Source organism: Oryctolagus cuniculus, chromosome 7 (genome assembly GCF_051225735.1).
Source record: "Oryctolagus cuniculus isolate XC-2025 breed Fujian yellow rabbit chromosome 7, ASM5122573v1, whole genome shotgun sequence".
Lineage (NCBI taxonomy): Eukaryota > Metazoa > Chordata > Mammalia > Lagomorpha > Leporidae > Oryctolagus > Oryctolagus cuniculus.
Genome location: NC_142873.1, coordinates 161,686,521 through 161,707,848, shown reverse-complemented (window position 1 = coordinate 161,707,848; position 21,328 = coordinate 161,686,521). Strand labels below are relative to the sequence as shown.

The window sequence follows — 21,328 nt, the reverse complement described above, 5'->3', positions numbered from 1 at the left end:
ACAGAGGTCACAGAGGCACGAGTCTGGGCGCAGGCTATGCTACACTTTATTTCTCTATAACTTCCCATTTTTCAGTCCCAGGACTAGTGAGCTTTTCACCAACAAGGTAAAATTTTTCTGTAGTTCAGCAAGAATTGTTGGCATAAATAAATGTACGTCTCTTCTGCAAGACTAACTCAGGAGCTAGAAAACCAGGAAATCCAAGCGGCTTCGCAGAGTTCCAGCTGAGGAGTTCTGAAGACAGGGAACGAGACGCGGCACAGGACACACATGTCTGAGGAGAGGCTGCGGCAGGCCAGGCCGGCTCCCCACCTCCGTGCCCGGTGGTCAGGCGGGGGACCTGCGACACCCTCTCAGCCTGAACTTGCGTGCCTGTGTTCCGCAGTAGAGCGCAGCTTGGCCTGGCCTTGACATGCGCGGTCAGAGAAGCGAGCCTGTTCAGACAGAGCGTATCTGCCATTTCAGTCAGGGGCTCCCTGAGGGTCCCCACCACCTGCTCCAGGTCACAGATCTTGCTGATCCGGCATCCCTAGCCCCTGAGAACCAGGCTCTGTCCCCCCCCCCCCCCCGCCCCGGATTCTCTGCCTTCCCTCTTCTCTTTGGGGTGGCCTTGGGAGCAACACCACTGGACCGCCACAGTTGAATGCCTCCTTCTCTCCACCTGGTTATTTGGAGGTGTACAACACCCCAGCCTTCGGTGCAGGTGGCTGAGATGCAGGCCTCAGGTGGGTGTGGGATCTGCCCTTAGGAGCTTTGTGACCTTGAGGTCTCCCCACAGAACGGAGCTAGTATCTCTCTGGGATGGTGTGAGAATGAAATGAAACAGCAACTAAAAAGCGCTCACATAGGGCCCAACACGCAGCAAAAACTTACAAACGGTAGTTTACTTATTTGAAAGGCAGACAGAGAACGAGAGAGAGAGGGAGAGGGAAATGTACACACGTACACGAGAGAGACAGAGAGATATCATCCATCCGTGACTCACTTCCCCAGATGGCTACTGGGCTGGGCCAGACCAAAGCTAAGAGCTGGGAACTCAGTACAGGTCTCCTACTGGGTCTGCAGGAACTCAACTACCTACTGCCTCCCAGAGCGTGCACTAGTAGGAATCTGGAGTCAGGAGCCCTGCCAAGCAGAAGCTCTTTGAAAATCTCACTTGGCGGGGCCAGCGCTGTGGTGCAGCAGGAAAAGCCACCACCTGCAGTGGCGACATCCCATATGGGCGCTGGTTCAAGTTCCGGCAGCTCCACTTCCAATCCAGCTCTCTGCTATGGCCTGGGAAAGCGGTGGAGGATGGTTCAGTTCCTTGGGCCCCTGCACCCACGTGGGAAGACCCAGAGGAGGCTCCTGGCTCCTGACTTTGGATTGGCTCAGCTCCAGCCGTTGCGGCCATCTAGGGAGTGAACCAGCGGATGGAAGCTCTCTCTCTCTGCCTCTCCTTCTCTCTTTGTGTAACTCTTTCAAATTAATAATTTTTTTAAAAAAGATTTATCTATTTATTTTAAAGTCAGAGTTACACAGAGTGAGAAGAGGCAGAGAGAGATCTTCCATCTGCTGGTTCACTCCCCAATTGCCTGCAATGGCTAGAGCTGAGCCAATCCAAAGCCAGGAGCCAGGAGCCTCCTCTGGGTCTCCCACGTAGGTGAAGGGGCCCAAGGACTTGGGCCACCCTCTACTGCTTTCCCAGGCCATAGCAGAGAGCTGGATAGGAAGTGGAGCAGCTGGGTCCTGAACTGACGCCCACAACGGGATGCCGGCACTTCAGGCCAGGGCGTCAACCCTCTGCACCACAGCGCCAGCCCCTAAATAAATCTTAAAAAAAAAAAAAAACAAAAAAATACCTCACTTTGTGGCCAGCGCTGCGGTACAGTGGGGTAAACGATGGAATGCAGCAGCAGCATCCCATATGGTTGCTGGTTCAAGCCCTGGCTGCTCCACTTCTGATCCAGGCTCCCTGCTAATGTGCCTGGGAAAGTACCCACGTGGGAGACTCCTGGCGCCTGGCTTCAGCCTGGCCCTGCCCTGATCAATGCAGCCACTTGGAGAGTGAACCAGTGGATAGAAGACCTCTCTGTGTCCTCTTGCTCTGTAACTCTGCTTTCAAATAAATTAATAATAAAAAACCCTCTTGTTTCATCTGAACAATGGATAATAGTACCTCCTTCACAGTAACCGTGGGGCATAAAGGAGACAGCAAGCACACACACAAGTGCTTAGCAACATAGTGGGAACACAGCTGCTCTGCTGTAATCATCGTCACAATTCAATTTCCATATCCTTTTGGCATCACAAGCACCGAGACTGAAACAGTGCGGGAGGCACTGCCTGGGTGCAGGGACGGTGAGCACGGCCATTCAGGGAGCGGCAGTGCTGGCGGGAACACACCCAGCTACGCACCGAGGGACAGGTGCTTCCCAGTGCGTGCTTTCTCGTTCAAACACAGGGCTGCTGGAAGGGACGGGCCTCAGGACTTCCACTCCGATGTCTCCTTATTCCTCCTGCATAAGCTCTCTTCTGTCAATGTTATTTACGAAATGCATTTCTTACCCATTTACCAATATACCACCTGTACCAAACCCCAGTGTTTTAAACATAAATAATGGAAAATAATGGGAAAATAGAATGTCTCCTGATTGATTTACATTACATGATGATGGAAGGGGCTTGTTGTTTCCTAAGTAGCCATTACACATTATTTCTTTCTGCCAATTTAACCGTTCTTTCTCATATCTCATAAAAGTTACAGGATTGGACAGATTTGACCAACTCTAGGTTAGAAAGCTATTTCCTGGTTATTAAAATTAAACTAGGTGACAAGGGAGAGAAGATCTAGTCTGCAAGACCTCCTTTAATTATATTAATAAATGGCATAATGTGCTATTGATTAAGTAATGGAAATGAGAAACTTCATTTTTAATAAATATCACATTCAATAAAAGGTTAGATTGGGCCTTTCATCATAACTGAATAGTTAAGGTCACTAGTTCGATATTTCATAAATGATAACCTCTTTCACTATCATAAAAATACTGGTATCATTTCAAAATGTAATGAGATATCATTAAGAATGATACCTAAAGCTACATACTTATTTCTAAAATTCTATAACAAAATTAAGAGATGCCTCATGCTTTATGTCTGAAAAGTTCTATCACCCCAATCGTCTGATTATATTCTCACTGGGTAGACTAAATGTTAGGCCACACATTAAGCCTCAATAGATTTAAAAAGACAGATATTATACAAAGTATCTTCTCCTACCATAACAGGATCAAGTCAGAAATCGGTAACAGAAGAAAAACTGGAAAATTCACACATGCGTGGAAATTAAACAACACTCTAAGTAAGCAACAAATCAAAGAAATCACCAAAGGTATTAGAAAATACCTAGAGACAAATAACAATGAAAAACACATCAAAATTTTACAGGACAAAGTGAAAACAAGCGCTAAGGGGGAAATTTATAGCTATAAATACTTAGAACAAGAAATAGGGATGGGTGCTTGGCCTAGCGGTTAAGTTGCCAGCTGGGACGTCCGATTCCAGCTTTCTGCTAATGTCCACCCAGGGAGGCAGCAGTATTTGTATCCTACGTGGGAGACTTGGATTGAGTTCCTGGCTTCTAGTCTCAGCCTGGCAAATCTTGGCTGTTGTGGGACCTTGGAGAGTGCAGCAATGGACAGGAACGCTCCCTTTATCTCTGTCTCACTGCTTTTCAAATAATATAAATAATAAAATAAACACACACAAGAAATGGGACAGACATCTAGCCCAGAGGGTGAGACGCCAGTTCGGATGCCTTGTCCCACCTCAGCGTGGCTGGGTTCCGTTCCTGGTCCAGCTCCCGATTTCAGCTTTCTCTGCTGCAGACCCCGGGAGGCAGAGGTGATGGCTCAGGTAACTGGGTTCCTGGGGGACCTGGGCTCAGCTCCCAGCTCCTGGCTTTGGCCCCAGCCCAGCCCCAGTGCGAGCTTTCTTGTTCAAACACAAGGCAGCATCTGGGGAGTGAGCCAGCAGATGGGAGCTCACTCTCTCTGCCTCTCGAATATTTAAATTAAATAAACAGCAAAGCTGTCAAAACTTGTCAAAAAAGGGTATCTGTGTACACACACACACGGAATAGCCACATATATTCTCCCCCACCCCAAGGGCAGAGAGAGAGACAGATGGAGCACACCCTCATCTGTTACAGTCCCCAAATACCCACAATGGCTGGAGCTCGGCACAGGGCTGGAGCCAGGAGCCAGGAGCCAGGAGCCAGGAGCTCAATCCAAGTCTCCCACATGGGTGGCAAGAAGCTGGAACCTAGCATCGAACTCAAGAATCCAATGCAGAAAGCAGGCATCTTAAGTGCCAGATATCTTGTTGTAATTTTTATTTGTTTACCAGTGAAGATGAACTTGTGCCTATTTTAGATTTATTTCTCTTTTTAAACAAAATTTATTTATTTTGAAAGTCAGGGTTATAGAGAGAGAGGATCTTTCCTATGCTGGTTCACTCCCTAGATGGCCACAATGGCCAGGCCAAAGCCAGGAGCCTCATCTGGGTCTCTCAGTGGGTGCAGGGGCCCTAACACTTGGGCCATCTTCCACTGCTTTCCCAAGCCATTGGCAGGGAGCTGGCTCAGAACTGCTGTCCAAGCGGGATGACGGCACTACTGCTTTACCCACTGTGCCACAGTGCTGGCCTCATAGATTCTTTTTTTCTATAAAATAATCTGGTCATTTCCTTTGTAGAGTTTTCCTGTTAGTGTATTTACCTTCCCCTCTGACTCCCACATACATGAGAAATGTGGATCTTTCACCAAGTAAATATACTGAACACTTTTTTTTTTCAGTCTCAATTTTTTTCCCCCTTCCATACAGGTTCCTCATTTTTTCCATCAATTGTTTCCTTTCTGATTCTGCTGTGATGTCATGCTTAGAAGTCTCCCAAATCCAAGTTTATACCTGCTTCCCTTAGAACAATTAGTAATTGAAGAAGCTGTTACACTTCCATTTATGTATATTCCAGCGATGGAGACCATCTTAGGAGCCACCCTGACAGGACAGACTCTACTCTCATCTTCTGCAGAGGAAGCTAAAATGTGTGGTGTCCGAACCATGGTTGTGTTAGTATAATTAGTATAATTACTGACAGGCCAAGTCAGTGATTCTCAAAACGTGGTCTGGGAGCCCCAAGACCTTTCTAGGGGTCCACAAGGTCAAACCATTTTCCTAATAACACTAGGCTGCCATCTGCCTCTCCACTCTGACTCATGCATGTAGAGTGGAGTTTTCTTGAGGCTACATGATGTGTGACAATATCATTGCTCTGATGGTTAACGAAATACGTGCTAGTGTCTGACATTTTTTAGAAATTTCAGGGACCAGCATTGTGGTGTAGCGGGTTAGGCAACCACCTGGGACACTGGCAAACTATTTGGGCAACAGTTCAAGTCCCAGTTGCTCTACTTCCAATCAAGTTCCTTGCTAACGTGTCTGGGAAAGCAGCAGAAGACGGCCCAAGAACTTGGGCCCCGGCACCCACATGGAAGACCTGGGTGAAGTTTCTGGCTCCTGGCTTCGGCCCGGCACAGTCCTGGCCTTACGGCCATTTGGGGAGTGAACTTGTGGATGGAAGATCTCTCTTTCTCTCTTTCTGTTGTCTCTCCTTTCTATGTAACTCTGCCTTTCAAATAAATAAATCAATATTCCAGGAAAAGAAAAAAGGAATTTTTAAGGTGTTGAGTTTCAGGGTTTAGTTTCTTTTTCTTTAGATTTATTTACCTAATTCATAACGAATTCTGCTTTCTCTGATTTAAAAACCATCTTTTCAACTTGCCTGATTTTTGCTTTTGTTATTGCTAAACTAAAACTTTATAGTTTTCCCCCTAAAAAATGCAATGGTGCTCTTTCTTATGAATGACATTCTCTGATTTTCTTGTTGACCTGCTTCCGGGAAATCCATGTGTTCAACATGCTTGCCTGCAGACAGGCACATATTAAATGGCTGTTTAATTCAAATATCTGAGCAGCAAACTGAGCCGATCCTTCTGGGTGGCTGCAGAAGAAACCACACTTCCTGAGCCCCCAGTCTGAGCGAGAGGACAGGTGAGAACCAGATATCAGTGCTGCCAGACGCCTCTGGGACCAAACCACCACCTCTGCCTGCCACAGCCACACAGGGCCTCCTCTCGCCCAGCTTTCAAACACCTGGTCCTTTAGGAACTGAGCTTGGAATTGCACACTTTTCGCCAACTTTCAAGATTTTATCTATTTTAGAGGGAGAGTGACAGAGAGGGAGGAACATGGAGAAGACATCTTCCATCTACTGGTTCACTCCCCAAATGGCTGCCCACAGCTGGTGCTGGTCCAGGCTGAAGCATGAAGCCAGGAACTCCGTCCAGGTCTCCCAAGAGGGTGGAGGGGGCCCAAGTACTTGGGCCATCCTCTGTTGCTTTCCCAGGCCCATTAGCAGGGAGCTAGACTGAAGCGGAGCAGCCAGGACTCAAACCAGAACCCTGATATAGGATGGCAGTGTCACAAGCAGCGGCTTAACCAGCTGTGCCACACCCTGGCCCCAGCCTTCCTGATGTTTGCACAGCGGCTGAGATCAGAATACTACAGACCTGCAATGACTCGGATTTCAGAAGCGATTCTACGGTCTCTGCAACCCATTCAAAGCTTTTCTTCCCCATCTGGAGCCCTGCAGGAGTTATTTTTTGAGGTCACGTTAAAGCCACTTGTCTCTCTGTTGGCTTTGGTCTCCCGGAATCATCAGCAGTACCACCAAGAACTGGGTCTTTGGTGGTTACAGCAACACCAAATTCAACCTTCAGATCCACCAATGCACAGTTCTGGAACGGCCAGGATTTCTGCAGTATTTTGAAAACGGTCTGGGTAGCATGACTCGTGACAACCACTTCAGTCTGGCCTAGCAAGTCCAGCAAAGCAAAAGTTTGTGGCATTTCTGGCATTGTCCCTGAAAAGCGTCTCCACTTCAGGGGGCAAGGCACGTGTCTTTCCTCGACGCCAGGGTTTCCTTCGAGGAAAGAACCAGTTACCATTCCTCTGCAGACCCACTCAGGGGAAGCGTTTCACACTGGGCTCCACGAAAACCGTTGCCCTGTATTTTCTGGTGAAAGCAGTTTTGATACTAGCTGTTTTTTTTTTTTTTTTTTTTTTTTTTTAAAGACTTTACGTATTTATTTGACAGGCAGAGATAGATAACTAGAGAGAGCTGGTTCACTCCCCAAATGGCTGCAATGGCTGGGGCTGGGCCAGGACGAAACCAAGAGCCAGGAGTTTCTTCTGGGTCTCTACATGGATGCAGGGTACCATTGCTTTCCTAGGCACATTAGCAGGGAGCTAGGTTAGAAGTGGAGCAGCCAGGACTTGAACCGGTGCCCAAATGGGATGATGCCCATGTAGGACGACGGCACTGCAGGTGGGAGCTTAACTTCTATGCTACAGCACTGGCCCCAATACCTGCTTCTTGTTATAACTGAAAAATGTAACAGGTAATTTTATTTTGGGGCCGCAGCTTTTGCTTCTAGATGAATTTTTAAGATTTTATTTATTTGAGAGGTAGAGTTACAGATAGAGAAAAAGGTCTTCCACCTGCTGGTTCACTCCTCAAATGCCCACAATGGCCGGAACTGAGCTGATCCAAAGCCAGGAGGCAGGAGCTTCCTCCGGGTCCCCAACCTGGGTGTGGGGGCCCAAGCACTTGGGCCATCCTCCGCTGCTTTCCCAGGCCCTAAGAGAGAGCCACCAAGTTTGCCTTTTTTTTTTTTTTTTTTTTTTTTTTTGACAGGCAGAGTAGACAGTGAGTGAGAGAGAGAGAGAGACAAAGGTCTTCCTTTACCAATGGCCGCCACGGCCGGTGCACTGCTGCTGATCCGAAGCCGGGAGCCAGGTGCTTCTCCTGGTCTTCCATGTGGGTGCAGGGCCCAAGCACTTGGGCCATCCTCCACTGCACTCCCGGGCCACAGCAGAGAGCTGGCCTGGAAGAGGGGCAACCGGGACAGAATCTGGCACCCCGACCGGGACTAGAACCCGGTGTGCCAGTGCCACAAGGCGGAGGATTAGCCTATTGAGCCGCGGCACTGGCGAGAGCCACCAAGTTTTTTGTTGCTGAAGTAATTTCAAACTCACACTTCCAGGCCCTATCCACATTACTGAATTTCAGCAACTAAGTTTCTACAAACTATATGCTATTGGATTTTGGGAAGTTTGCCTAATTACCACTATTGAAGATTCATTACTGTCCATATGTTCCACAACAATCTGATTGAAATAAACTGCATCAGCTAATAAAAATCTGTACATTCTAAATGATACTCCGTACTCACGCACTTTAAGGGACAAAGCAGATTTCAGAGATTATAGCACCAAGACAGATGGGTGCTTTCTGCTGAGTAAGGGCAGTTTCAGGGAGACAGGGCATCTCCTATCATTTGGTGCCAGTTAGTAGATACTGATGGCACTAACAGACTAAGCTGTACATGCACCAGGCACTGACATGGGACTGTTTAACCGGACATGGTTAAAACCACAAGGACCTTCCTACCTCACTGTGCAAAGGCTCCAAGCCTACAGCCCGACACGTCCCACAACACAAACCCTTCTCACACACAGCTCTGCCACACTGAGGCCATTTTTCCTGCTGCACACAAACCTCTCCCCTCCGCATTGACACGGGAACATTTTGGAGGGTCTGGCTATCCTCAAGAGCCCAGAGCACCCAACAGTGTCAGTCCCCCACAGCGCAGGCTGTCCCAGCTCAACCTGCTGAGATCTTTCTAAGAGACGCTCCACGCAGAGCAGGATTTGAACGAGACCAGCCTCTGTCTACTGTAAAAATTCAGCTCTATGTAACTGACAAAAGAAAAGCAACTGCATGAAGGACACGGGCTCCAGCTATAACTCATTTTTCTTTTACAAACACCATTACTGGTGCTAGTGCAAAAGATGATAAACGCACAGCCATCTCCTGCTGCAATTCAGGAACAGAGAGGAAGCTAATCCCGCTGCCAGATGGAAGCAGGGACGCCCAGGAAGGGAGAGCCGCTGTCCCTCCCCGGGAGGACGCCCACCGGCTTGGACTGGGTCTTCACAGCCTGGACAGCTCGAGGGCCCAGGCAGAAAGGTGTGTGTTTGGATTTGCTGTCTTCTTCCTATACCTGACTTTAACCAATTCCCTAAGTGAAAACTCAGATTTAACACACTGATAACAGAGTCCTTCTAAGAGCAAGCTCCCTGGGATGATTAGATCGCTAAAACTGCAATGCGTTCCTCAAGACCGTGAGTGTGCCATAGGTAAAACGCTCATGAACAACGGAGCCAGCACCTACCAATCACTAAGGCCACTGATGTCAGCCTGGCTGCAGGGACCACGAGAGCGCAAAAGAAATACAAATGGTATCTGCCCTCAAAGAGATTAAAAGTGTTTTTGTCCCCCTAAAAATATCCATGGGAGGGGGCTGGCGCTGTGGTGCAACGGGTTAAAGCCCTGGCCTGAAGCACCGACATCCAATATGGGCGCCGGTTCTAGTCCTGGCTGCTCCTCTTCCAATCCAGCTCTCTGCTATGGCCTGGGAAGGCAGCGGAAGATGGCCCAAGTCCTTGGGCCCCTGCACCCACATGGGAGACCCGGAGGAGGCTCCTAGCTTCAGATTGGCGCAGCTCCGGCCACTGTGGCCATCTAGGGAATGAACCAACAGATGGAAGATCTCTCTGTCTGTCTCTACCTCTCTATAACTCTTTCAAATAAATAAAATAAATCTTAAAAAAAAATCCACGTGGGGTGAGCATAAGCTAAGCAGCTCAGACACCGTTAACACGACCACCAGGTTGGACTCTTTGGTCCACCTCCTGTCTCTAGCTCCTTGCCAGTGCAGATTCTGGGGAGCAGGGATGATGGCTCAAGTCACTGAGCCCCTACCACCTGTGGGCCACCTGGACTGAGTTTCTGGCTTTGGCTTTAGCCTGGGCCAGTGGGCCCACAGGGAGTGAACCGGTGGATGGGAGCCATGTCTGCTTCTCTGCCTCTCAAGTAAATTAATATTTTTAAAAACCACACATGTATTTAACTAGGTGACATAAAGCAGAAACCTAACATTAATAGTGCAGAAGTAAGTCCAGGGCATCAAGTGCAAAGAAAACTTCCTGAAAGCAGGGAGATTAAACGGTGTGAACACAAACGGTGAATTCCGATTTGCTCTGGGATCAAGATGGGCTGAAGTGTTTCGGGGGAAAAGAGTGCTCTGAAGACACAGGCTGGTGCTGGGGACAGAAAGACAACACTGAGCCAACTGCCAAGAGCAAGGAGCTTAAGGAGGCCAGAAATGCGTCTGGACATGTATCCATCTGCCTGTTCATTCGGGGTCACATGTCACTTCCCAACCAGGATACATTCCAACACGTGCCACAGGCAATTTCGCTGCAGTGTGAAAATCAGAGTATGCTTACACATACCCAGACAGCCAAGGCGTCACTAGGGGATCCAACCTAACAAGACCACCTTTGGACATGCAGGCCATCACTGACCGAAATGTCCCCAGGCATGGCTGTCCTTGCTATGTGCCTGGCACTGAGGAGATGGGAGGGTGAACCAGACAGCCACAGCCCCTGACCACAAGGAGCGCACTGTGTGGCCAGCAGACAGAAAATGCAGCAGACAACTAATTCTAGGGAGTTTAAAAAGTGGTGCCAGAGAGCTTGCCCTTTACCCAACAAACAGAACACGCCAGACATGGTTTGCAGGGGAAAGGCAACGTGACCTGTACTGTTAGTATTCCTTAGGCACAGCTTGAGTAAGGCTGACAAAAACCCAAATCAGAGACCGAAGGAAACAGCACTAGAAACTGAGGTCGAGGTTGCGGAGCTGCCGGCAGCCTCGAAGCCAAAGCAGAAATGAAGCCATCAGAGTTGGCTGAAATTCCGAGAGGATTCAAGGAGCACCCCTGCACCCCCGACAATCAAAAGTGGTTCATTTTTCTGAACTAAATGGAGAAAAACAGAGCATTCCAGCTGTTTCTGGTGGAATGCATGAGTTAGGGAGAAGCGGGAGGTGGAGTGACACACAGTCTCTGCTCCCACGTGGGTGACCCAGATGGAGTTCCAGGCTCCTGGCTTCAGCCTGACCCAGCCCTGGTCATTATGGCCATTTGTGGAGTAAACTGGTGGATGGAAGAGTTCTCTGCCTCTCTCTTTCAGATAAATCTATTAAAAATAAGTAAATAAAAAGCCACAGAGGTGAGGACTGAGTCTTGGGAGAGGAGTAAGCAGGGAAGGCAGAGAATGAGCACCTGCAAGGCAGCAGTGGGACTGGAGCGCTGCACGGGTGGGGGTGGGTTCAGGGTTGTTGGTGTCACAGGTGCACCTGTGTTATAAGTAACGAAGTAATCCCACTGATATTTCCTCGTTCAATGTTTGAATACTCAAAAAATGCCTTGTAGCTGGTGTCAGAATCCTCACAGACAGAAATACTGAGGATCAAAAAGATTTAACGACCTAAGACAGAGAATGAATGCATTTGGTCATGGAGCCCTGACTCAGAAACCGGTACTTACAGTACAGACGGCACACTCGAGACACCCAAACCACATGAACAACACTCGGAGTGTCCCTGGCTCGCGATGCCCCCCAGACCCACCAGGACCCACTTTACAGCCGGTGCCCCTTGCTGCATTAAACACTCACCCGCGTCCTCACTTAATTCTCAAACAGCCCCACAGCAGTAAAGCTGTCTGGGTTTCCTGGATGAAGAATCAGGCTCACAGAAGTGACTGAACTTGGCCCAGATGAGGCTACACTGCCAGCCCAGGCCTGACCGTGGCGGCTGTGTCCTCACGCTGACCCCTTTCAGAAGCTCTGCCATTTCCCCTGGCCGCTTCACAAGCTGCCAGCCAATGGTTAACATGCAAGCGCCAGGCTGAGCGTCCTCAGCTGTCCTCTAACCCCTGTGCTCAGCTGAGGCCCACGGGTGCAGGGGCCCAGGTGCTTGGGCCGTCTTCCGCTGCTCTCCCAGGTGTATCAGCAGGGAGCTGGACTGGAAGAGGAGCAGCTGGGACTCAAGCCGGTGCCCACACTGGACGCCAGAGCTGCAGGCACTGGCTCCCACGTCACAGCACATTTTACACAATTTTGAAGTCTGCTTCCCACAGTTGTTTTAGAATTCTTCGCTTTGGAAAGATGAGCTTTAGGAGAAGCAACCAAATCATGAGTCAGAAAAGCTAAACAGGAGGCTGCTGAAACAATTCCAAGCCCCTACGACTAGGAAAGATCTTCAAAATTTTGGTTTATTTAATCTCAAGTTATACATAAGAGTTAAGGAGGGGCTGGTGTTGTGGTGTAGCAGGTTAAGCCACTGCCTGCAGTGCCCACATCATACATGGGTGCTAGTCTGAGTCCTGGGTGCTCCACTTCAGATCCAGCTCCCTGCTAATGCACCTGGAAAAGGCAGCGGAGGATGGCCCAAGCCCTTGGGACCCTGCACTCCTGTGGGAGACCTGGACGAGTTCCTGGCTCCTGGCTTCCGCCTGGCCCTGGATGATACAGCCACTTGGGGAGCAAACCAGAAGATGGGAGATCTGTATCTTTCCTTCCCCCTCTTTTTTTTTTTTTTTTTTTTTTTACAGGCAGAGTGGACAGTGAGAGAGAGAGACAGAGAGAAAGGTCTTCCTTTGCCGTTGGTTCACCCTCCAATGGCCGCCGCGGCCGGCGCGCTGCGGCCGGCACACCGCGCTGATCCGATGGCAGGAGCCAGGAGCCAGGTGCTTTTCCTGGTCTCCCATGGGGTGCAGGGCCCAAGCACCTGGGTCATCCTCCACTGCACTCCCTGGCCACAGCAGAGAGCTGGCCTGGAAGAGGGGCAACCAGGACAGAATCCGGCGCCCCGACCGGGACTAGAACCCGGTGTGCCGGCGCCGCTAGGCGGAGGATTAGCCTAGTGAGCCACGGCGCTGGCCTTCCTTCCCTCTCTAACTCTGTCTTTCAAATAAGTAAATCTTGTTCTAAAAAAGGAAACAATTTACAAACTCAGAAGACTCCCAAGCTGGCAACATAAATCTGAAAAAAGGGATTAGCCAGTCAGTAATGACACACATCATCTTTAAAGTTCACGGGCGAGAGCACATGCCTGCCGATGTGACACAGGGAAGAACACAGAGGCCACAGGAGCAGCCCCGGCGACTCCTGACCAGGGTCCCGTCAGGCTCAGGAGGCCCTGTGCAGCTCTGTGCGTTATTACTCTTCTTGGCCACGGCCACGGAGTTATCTGGTGCCCTCGAGGCACAACAGGAAGTAAAAGGCCAGCTTCCCTCAGAGCCAGCTGCAGAGATCCTTTCAAATTTTTGAGTTCCAGCAAAATCGATGGTTCAGATCCCATCTTCGCATTACCAGTTTGGTGTGTTTTTCCCTAAAAGCCTGACCTTATACTTTCCCTTGTCCGTGTTCATCTGTGCTATCTGCCCACTCACACAGACCTCGTGTGGTTGATCGCTATTGGCTTGGCCTTTCACTGCTGCAAATCCTGACTCCTGCAGAGGCGGCAGGTACACACGCAGCAGCCGCTCCCAGGTGCCGCAGCCGCTCAGGTGCCGCAGCCGCTCAGGTGCCGCAGCCGCTCCCAGGTGCCGCAGCCACACAGGGGCAGCAGCAGCAGCATCTTCCATGCCGCTGCAAGTTGCCTTCCCAGGAGTCTGTGCGCCGTGTGGGCCACCACAGTGGTAAGAACTCACCAATATTCCCACTGATCTCCCTGTTTAGAAATGTGTGCCTCCTGCCTATTTGAAACCTACACTATTCGGGCCAGTGCTGTGGCACAGTAGGCTAAGCCTCTGCCTGCGGCACCAGCATCCCACATGGGTGCTGGTTTGTGTCCTGGCTGCTCCTCTTCCAAACCAGCTCTCTGCTATGGCCTAGGAAAGCAGTGGAAGATGGCCCAAGTGCTTGGGTCCCTGCACCCATGTGGGAGACCTGGAAGAAGCTCCTGGCTTCAGATCAGCCCTGCTCCAGACACTGCAGCCATCTGGGGAGTGAACCAGCAGAGGGAAGACATTTCTGTCCCTCAAATAAATAAAATCTTAAAAAAAAAAAAAAAAAAACCAAAAAGGTTACATTATTTCATTCATCTGTTAGTTGTCTTAAATTCTTCTCTCTCTTTTTTAAAGATTTGTTGGAAAGGCAGAGTTACAGAGAGGGAGAGACAGAGAGAGAGAAAAAGCAGAGATCTTCCATCTGCTGGTTCACTCCCCAGACAGCTGCCACAGCCAGGGCTGTGCCAGACTGAAGCCAGGAGCCTGTTCAGGGTCTCCCACATGGGTGCAGGGGCCCAAGCACTTGGGCCACCCTCTGATGCTTTCTCAGGTGCATTAGAAGGGAGCTGGATCAAAGTGGAGCAGCTGGGACTCAGACTGGTGCTCATACAGGATGCCTGCACTAACCTGCTACACCACAACACCAGCCCTATCCTAAATCCTTTCTTGAACAGGGCAGTGTATACATAAAGTAAATAAAATGAAAAAAAAAAAGATTAATAAAAAACCTAAAATTCCATAGCCAAGCAAAAACTGATTGCATGTTCCATACTTTCTTCTTCCTTATTTTATTACTAAGCTCACAGCAAATACAAAAGCTTTCAACTGAATTCTCTTTAAAAAAGAAAGAAAAATAACAGGTATTTTGACAGAAAATGTAAAACTAGAACATCAAAATTTCAGCATCAAGCGTTTGAAATACCCAAAGCAGAAAGGCAGCAGCTGGCTTGGGGGTCATCAGAGAACTACACTGTAACACTTAATGTTGTGCTGCTTGCTGGTTACACAGGAGATGAGATAGGAACCAGCTTGCCCTCAACAGCTACTCCCTGCCACTGGCTCCTGGGGCACCCCTCCCAGTCCTGGCTGCCTCCCCTGTGCGCCCTTCAGAGTTGTCAGCTAGCAACTCTCGTAGGGTCCCATTGGGAATCATTTCCCAGGGATGGTTTTAATTTTTGCTGAGCTTTCATCCTACTTTCTAGCTTGGCTCTAATTCCCAGAAAGACCCCCACCTCCAACTCTGCAGGAAGCCTTGTTCAGACACAACTGTTAAAACTGCATTTTGGGGGCCGGTGCTGTGGCGTCGTTGGCTAAGCCTCCACCGCAGCACTGGCATCCCATATGGGCACCAGTTCATATCCCCGATGCTCCTCTTGCCGTCTCTGCCATGCCTGGGAAAGCAGGGGAAGATGGCCCAAGTGCCTGGGCCCTGGCCCCCAGGTGGGAGACCCAGAAGAAGCTTCTGGCTCCTGGCTTTGGATCCACCCAGCTCTGGCTGTCTGGGCAGTGAACCAACTGGAGACCTTTCTCCCTAACTCTGCCTCTCAAACACATAAACAAAATCTTAAACAATCAAAACTCTGCATTTGGAACAGAGGAAGAAAACTCAGGGAATTCATAACCTAACGCCCGGCATAAATTTGGGTGCTAAGTGCTTCAGTAGTCCAACGGTTGCATAGCACCAGGAAGAAGCATACAATGGTTAGGTGCATGTCTTCGGAAAATAAGCACACCCTGTGTTTATCAAAACCCAAGAGATATTAACTGAACAGCCATTTATCCCAGGCACTTTATATACATCCTCACCACACACCAACACACAACTCACCCGCTGACAGCAAGTGCTTACTTAGTACAATGCTCTTACCTGTTCCCTGCATGTCAGTGTTACAGAAAATGAACAGAAAGGGTAAACGACTCTCCTAGAGGCATAAAGTCCTAGCAGAGTGACGTGGAACCTAAACACAGCCCGATGAGGCTGCCAAATCCCACACAGTGCAGCCCCCCCCCCCCCCCCCAGTGCTGTAGCTCCACTCTGCAGATAAGAAGACGGAGGCCCTGGGAAGCTAAAGGATCAAGTGCAGTCCAGTGGCAGGCCTCCGAGGCTGAAATTCCTGTTCCTTAGCCTCATGGCTCACAAAATGCTTATCATCCGAGTACAGTTTGGACAGCTGTGCTTAACCCTTGGCACCCAGTGCCCACACGTTCCCAGGTTCCTGTAATGAACCCCAAGCTGGAAACGTGGTGGACTTCAGGGAGGTCAGGGAGCAATGAATGAGGGATCAGAACCCACCCCAGCACGGCTGGGACCTGTGTGCCCACCTGTTTCAGTCCATCTTTTTACAACTCTGTTTCTTTTTCCTTTTTTTTTTTTTTTAAAGATTCATTTTACTTATTTGAAAGGCAGAGTTACAAAGAGAGAGGGAGAGACAGAAAGAGATCTTCCATTCACTGATTGACTTCCCAAATGTCCGCGATAGTCAGGGCTGGGCCAGGCCAAAGTCAGGAACTCCACTCAGGTCTCCCATGTGGGTGGCAGGGGTCCTGGTACTCAGGCCGTCTTCCACTGCCTCCCTGAGGCACAACCGCAGGGAGCTGGATGGGAGGTGGAGCAGCCAGGACTGGAACCAGCACTCCCAATGTGGCTTCAGGATTGCAGGCAGCATCTTACCCGCCGCCCCACAGCACTGGGCCACTCTAAGTTGCCCAGGCTGGGGAGGGGAGGTCTGCTGCCCACCCCCCTTTTGTGGGTGACTCTGACCTCGCGTTAATTCTGAAAGTGACCAGTGAGCCTTCCTTTCCTGCTCGGGCCCTTTCTTCTCATCTGCAGTCGGGGCTCGAATGTTTAGTCTCACTCCGTGATTGTGAATTGCAGCCAGAGAAACCCAATCAACCAAAACAGTGCAGAAAACAGTGTACTGCGCACCAGGAAGGAATGAAAACCAGGCTGTGGGGGAACTTCATTGGCGGATGACACGTCTGTCCTCCGGTATGCTGACCCCACGTGTCGACTGCAGGAGGAAAGAACTGACCTGTAGGGCTTTATGTTTTACTTAACAGCTGCCTTTTTTCCAAGAGTGTTTAAATCTTGAAAAGGTTGGCTCAAGGCTAACCTGATCCAGAGGTCTTAAAACAGGCTACAGAAATGCATGAAATTTGTATTCCTTGAATAAAAGGTTTCTTTGGGAAAAAAAGCTATAAACACAGCTGAATGACATACTATAAAAAATAACTTCTGTCAAAGGTAACACCACACTGGTAGGCAGGAATTAGAATAGGTTTAGAACGTGTCAGTGTGGGCACTTGGTACAGTGGCTGGGACACTGCTGGGGAGGCCTGCCTTCTATCCCAGTGCCCGGTTCAAGTCCTGGCTCCACTTCTCACTCCACTTCCTGTTAACGTGCACCCTGGGAAGCAGCAGGTGATGGCCCAAGTACTCGGATCCCTGCTACCCAGGTGGGAGACATGGACTGGGTTCCAAGCTCCTGGCTGTTGAGGGCATTTGGGGAATGGAGGATCTCTGTCTCTGTCTCTCTCTGCCTTCTAAATAAATAAAAAAAAAAAAAAAAAAAAAAGGAAACAAACTCAAAACATTTGCAATAAAATATGCCATTTTCTATGAGAAGTATCAGGGTCAAGAAAACGCCACCCCGGTTACTGCCGAGGAGCCCTTGTTCCACACAAGTTTTGAAAAGCCACCCTGGAAATCCCAGGGGATTACATCCCCCGGGGGGCGACACCTCACTGGCTCCCCTCAGTGCCTTGGTGTGAAGCAGGCAGATGGCTCCCCTCGGTAACCAGGCAGAGGAAGGGGCTCGGCACAGAGCCCGAGTCCTGCTTCCCTCTGAAGAAGGGAGATTCTTAGACCGGTTCTGGAGCTTCCCACACAACTCCAATTGCGTTACTCCACTATCTTACAGTTTTTAGGCAGGATTCCCTGGTTCTGTCTTCGCTTGCTTCCACTTGAGAGTTCTGGGCAAAGTCTGAACTCTGCTGAGCGCTAGAGGTTTAAAGACCGTCTTCTGAAGGTTCTGCGCCTCCTACAGGCGGACCCACCTGGCACCAAGCTAATACATGCACAGGCACCACTACATTCTTCCAGCCACAAACTAAGAATTAAGATTGCATCTGGGCCGGCGCCGCGGCTCACTAGGCTAATCCTCCGCCTTGCGGCGCCGGCACACCGGGTTCTAGTCCCGGTCGGGGCGCTGGATTCTGTCCCGGTTGTCCCTCTTCCAGGCCAGCTCTCTACTGTGGCCCGGGAGTGCAGTGGAGGATGGCCCAGGTGCTTGGGCCCTGCACCCCATGGGAGACCAGGAGAAGCACCTGGCTCCTGCCATCGGATCAGTGCGGTGCGCTGGCCGCGGCAGCCGTTGGAGGGTGAACCAACGGCAAAGGAAGACCTTTCTCTCTCTCTCTCTCTCTGTCAACTCTGCCTGTCAAAAAAAAAAAAAAAAAAAAAAAGGTTACATCCACTTTTCCGCCAAGCAAATCATGTTATTCCAACTCCAGATTCGATTTCACAAAACACAATCCTAGTAAATCAGCCAGGGCAGACCTCACTGTTAGAGCTGGGCGACAATCCTGAGACAATCAGCACACGGCACCCGAGGACGGCATTAACACAGACGCTGCTGACACAGGGAACAGATCCCGTCCACGGCCATAAATACGGGAGGTGCGTTCACTCACTAGAAAAGCTGAAGTTTTAAAGACACAACTGTTTGATGGGCTGGTGCTGTGCAGCAGGGTAAGCGGCGGCCAAGGCCGGCATCCCCACTGGAGCGCCAGTTCCAGCCTGCACCGCTCTGCTTCCGCTGCAGCTCCCTGCCAAGGTGCCTGGGAGGCAGCGGGTGAAGGTCCAAGTGCTTGGGCCCCTGTCACCGTGTGGCAGACCAGGATGGGGTTCCTGGCTCCTGGCTTTGGCTCGCCCCAACCTGGTTGTTGAGGCCATCTGGGGAGTGAACAGTGGATGGAAGATCTCTCTCTCACGCTAATAAACACATCTAAAAACAAAACACTTTGACTCCCTTCCATCAGTCTAATGACACTGGCAGGCCTAAAAATCCCAGAAGCTTGGCCGGCGCCGCGGCTCACTAGGCTAATCCTCCGCCTAGCGGCGCCGGCACACCGGGTTCTAGTCCCGGTCGGGGCGCCGGATTCTGTCCCGGTTGCCCCTCTTCCAGGCCAGCTCTCCGCTGTGGCCAGGGAGTGCAGTGGAGGATGGCCCAGGTGCTTGGGCCCTGCACCCCATGGGAGACCAGGAGAAGCACCTGGCTCCTGGCTCCTGCCATCGGATCAGCGCGGTGCGCCGGCCGCAGCGCGCCGGCCGCGGCGGCCATTGGAGGGTGAACCAACGGCAAAGGAAGACCTTTCTCTCTCTCTCTCTCTCTCTCTCACTGTCCACTCTGCCTGTCAAAAAAAAAAAAAAAAAAAAAAATCCCAGAAGCTTCAAGGTTTACGAGCCAGGGCTCTGCTAAGCCCATTTTCCCACATCTTTCCGACCATCTGCAGGGCCCGAGGGTAAGGCTGGGAAACAGGTAGAGGCTGCTGAACTGTCAATAACCAGGCTAATTATAAACGCATGGTAAGAAAGGTTCATTTCAGAAAGCCTGGCTTCGTTTAGACGCTTCCCCTCTACGAACCGGAAAAGACAAAGAATAACTCAGAGGATGGAGCGGCCTCCCCTGTGGTGCCGGCATCCCTTCGAGTGAGGGTCAGTCCCTGCTGACGCTCCTGAGAACGCAGTGGCAGACGGCCCACGAGCCTGGGCCCCTGCACCCATGTGGGAGGCCCAGTTGTGGTCATTTTACGAGAGAACCAGCACACGGAAGCCCTGTCTCTCCCTCTCTCTTTCACTCTGCCTCAAAAATAAATACATAAATCTTTAAAAATTAGGGGCCAGCGCTGTGGCACAGTGGGCTAGGATGCTGCTGCAACCCCCGCATCCCGTAAGAGCAGGAGTTTGAGTTCCGGATGCTCCACTTCCTCTCCAGCTCCCTGTGGGTGAGCCTGGGGGAGCAGCAGAGGATGGCCCAAGTCCCTGGGCCCCTACACCCATGTGGGGGACCCAGATAAGAGTTCCAGGCTCCTGGCTTCACCCTGCCCCAGCCCTGGCTGTTGTGGCCATTTGAGGAGTGAACCAGCGGATAGTAGATACCACCTTTCTCTCTTAAAAAAAAAAAAAAAAAAAAAAAAAGCTATGTAAAAAAACCTAAGGGACAGGCAGACAGCTTTATTCATATCAGACACGGAAGGCCAAATAGGCGCTTTGTGCAAAGCCTCGCATGGAGTTGTAAATGCAGAGTAAGGGCTCCCGGGTGCCCGGGGCAGCCCCACAAAACCTCCGGAACAGTTCCCTGGAGGCTTCCGCAGCACACAGGGGCCGATCCACCCGAGGGCTGCCCCTGTGGGTCCCGAGGACGCAGGCGGGAACCAGCAGCGCGGCGGCCCAGGGCTGGCCAGCTTCGGTGGCAGCACAGAACCGGAAGTCAGCCAGCCGGGGCTGCACCAGGCGAGTCACCCGGTCACCTGGGCGAGGGCTGCCGGGAGAAAGAAGGAGCGGCACGCGGGCCCCCGGGAACCCCCAACACACGTAGCTCAAACCACACTGCCCCGTGTCCACCGGGCCAGCTCGGGCCGGGAGACGGGGCCAGCGCTGCTCCGGCGAAGGCGGAAACGTGCGGACCGAGCCACCTGCGCCCTGACCTTGGCGGCCTCGCACCGCACACCGCAGGCCGCCCCTCCGGAGAGCAGCACGCCCGGGCCCGCCGTCCTGGCTGTGGGTCCGGCCGGCTCCGCCCTCAGCTCCAGGGGCCACGAGGCGCGCGGGACGAGGCTGGCCTCGGCCGGCGGCGAGCCGGCCCCGGGACACCCCCGGCGCCTCCCGGGGGCTTTGACCTTGGGGCCCCAAACTCGCTTCGCCATGCTGCTGGCCCGGGCCGATGACACAGCCCCTCGGCCACGACGCGAGTGGGAGCCGCGCGGGGCGCAGGACCCGGTGGACCACGAACCCCGCTCCGGGGGCCTCCCTCGGGGTCCCTGTCCCCTTCAGAGGGCGCGGGGGCTTCTGGCCCTGCCCGGAAAGGCCGGGCGCGGCGCTCCGGGCGCGGGGTCCGAGGCCGGCTCCAGCCCCCGCGGCGGCGGTGTCGGCACCGACGGCCGGCGGCCGCGCACCGCGACCGGGTCACGCGGCCTCCGAGTCGGGAGTGGCCGCCGCGGCCGAGGCCGCCAGCCCGGCCCTCCCGGACGACCGGGCCCGGCCTCAGCGCCGACGGCGCCCCGCCGCGGGCCTCACCTCCCTGCGCACGTTCAGCAGCGAGTAATAGTCTTCATTGTCCAGCTCCTCCTCGCTCAAGGCCGTCGCCATCTTCGCAACCTTTCACCCGGCCAAACCGGCGAGGCCGTGCTCAAGAGGGCCCGGCCGCCCGCCGCCCCGACAGCGCGACGCCCGCCGGCGCCACAGCGGCCCCTGGCGGCGCGGAGCCGCCGGCTCGGCGGTGCGCGCCTGCGCCCTGCGCCCCC

General features: G+C 51.8%; 1 protein-coding gene and 1 pseudogene across 1 annotated transcript in view; both read right to left on the bottom strand.

The window, feature by feature from the left end:
* The window catches only part of DNAJC11 (DnaJ heat shock protein family (Hsp40) member C11), a 64,075-nt gene extending 42,884 nt beyond the window's left edge, over positions 1-21,191 (bottom strand). Inside the window, exon 1 of the mRNA XM_008265984.5 lies at positions 21,102-21,191. Coding sequence (XP_008264206.3) covers positions 21,102-21,173 — 72 coding nt within the window. The 5' untranslated portion in view covers positions 21,174-21,191. The remainder of the gene's footprint in view (positions 1-21,101) is intronic.
* On the bottom strand, positions 6,406-7,130 carry LOC138850741 (bifunctional phosphoribosylaminoimidazole carboxylase/phosphoribosylaminoimidazole succinocarboxamide synthetase pseudogene; annotated as a pseudogene).
* Positions 21,192-21,328: the final 137 nt, after the last annotated feature.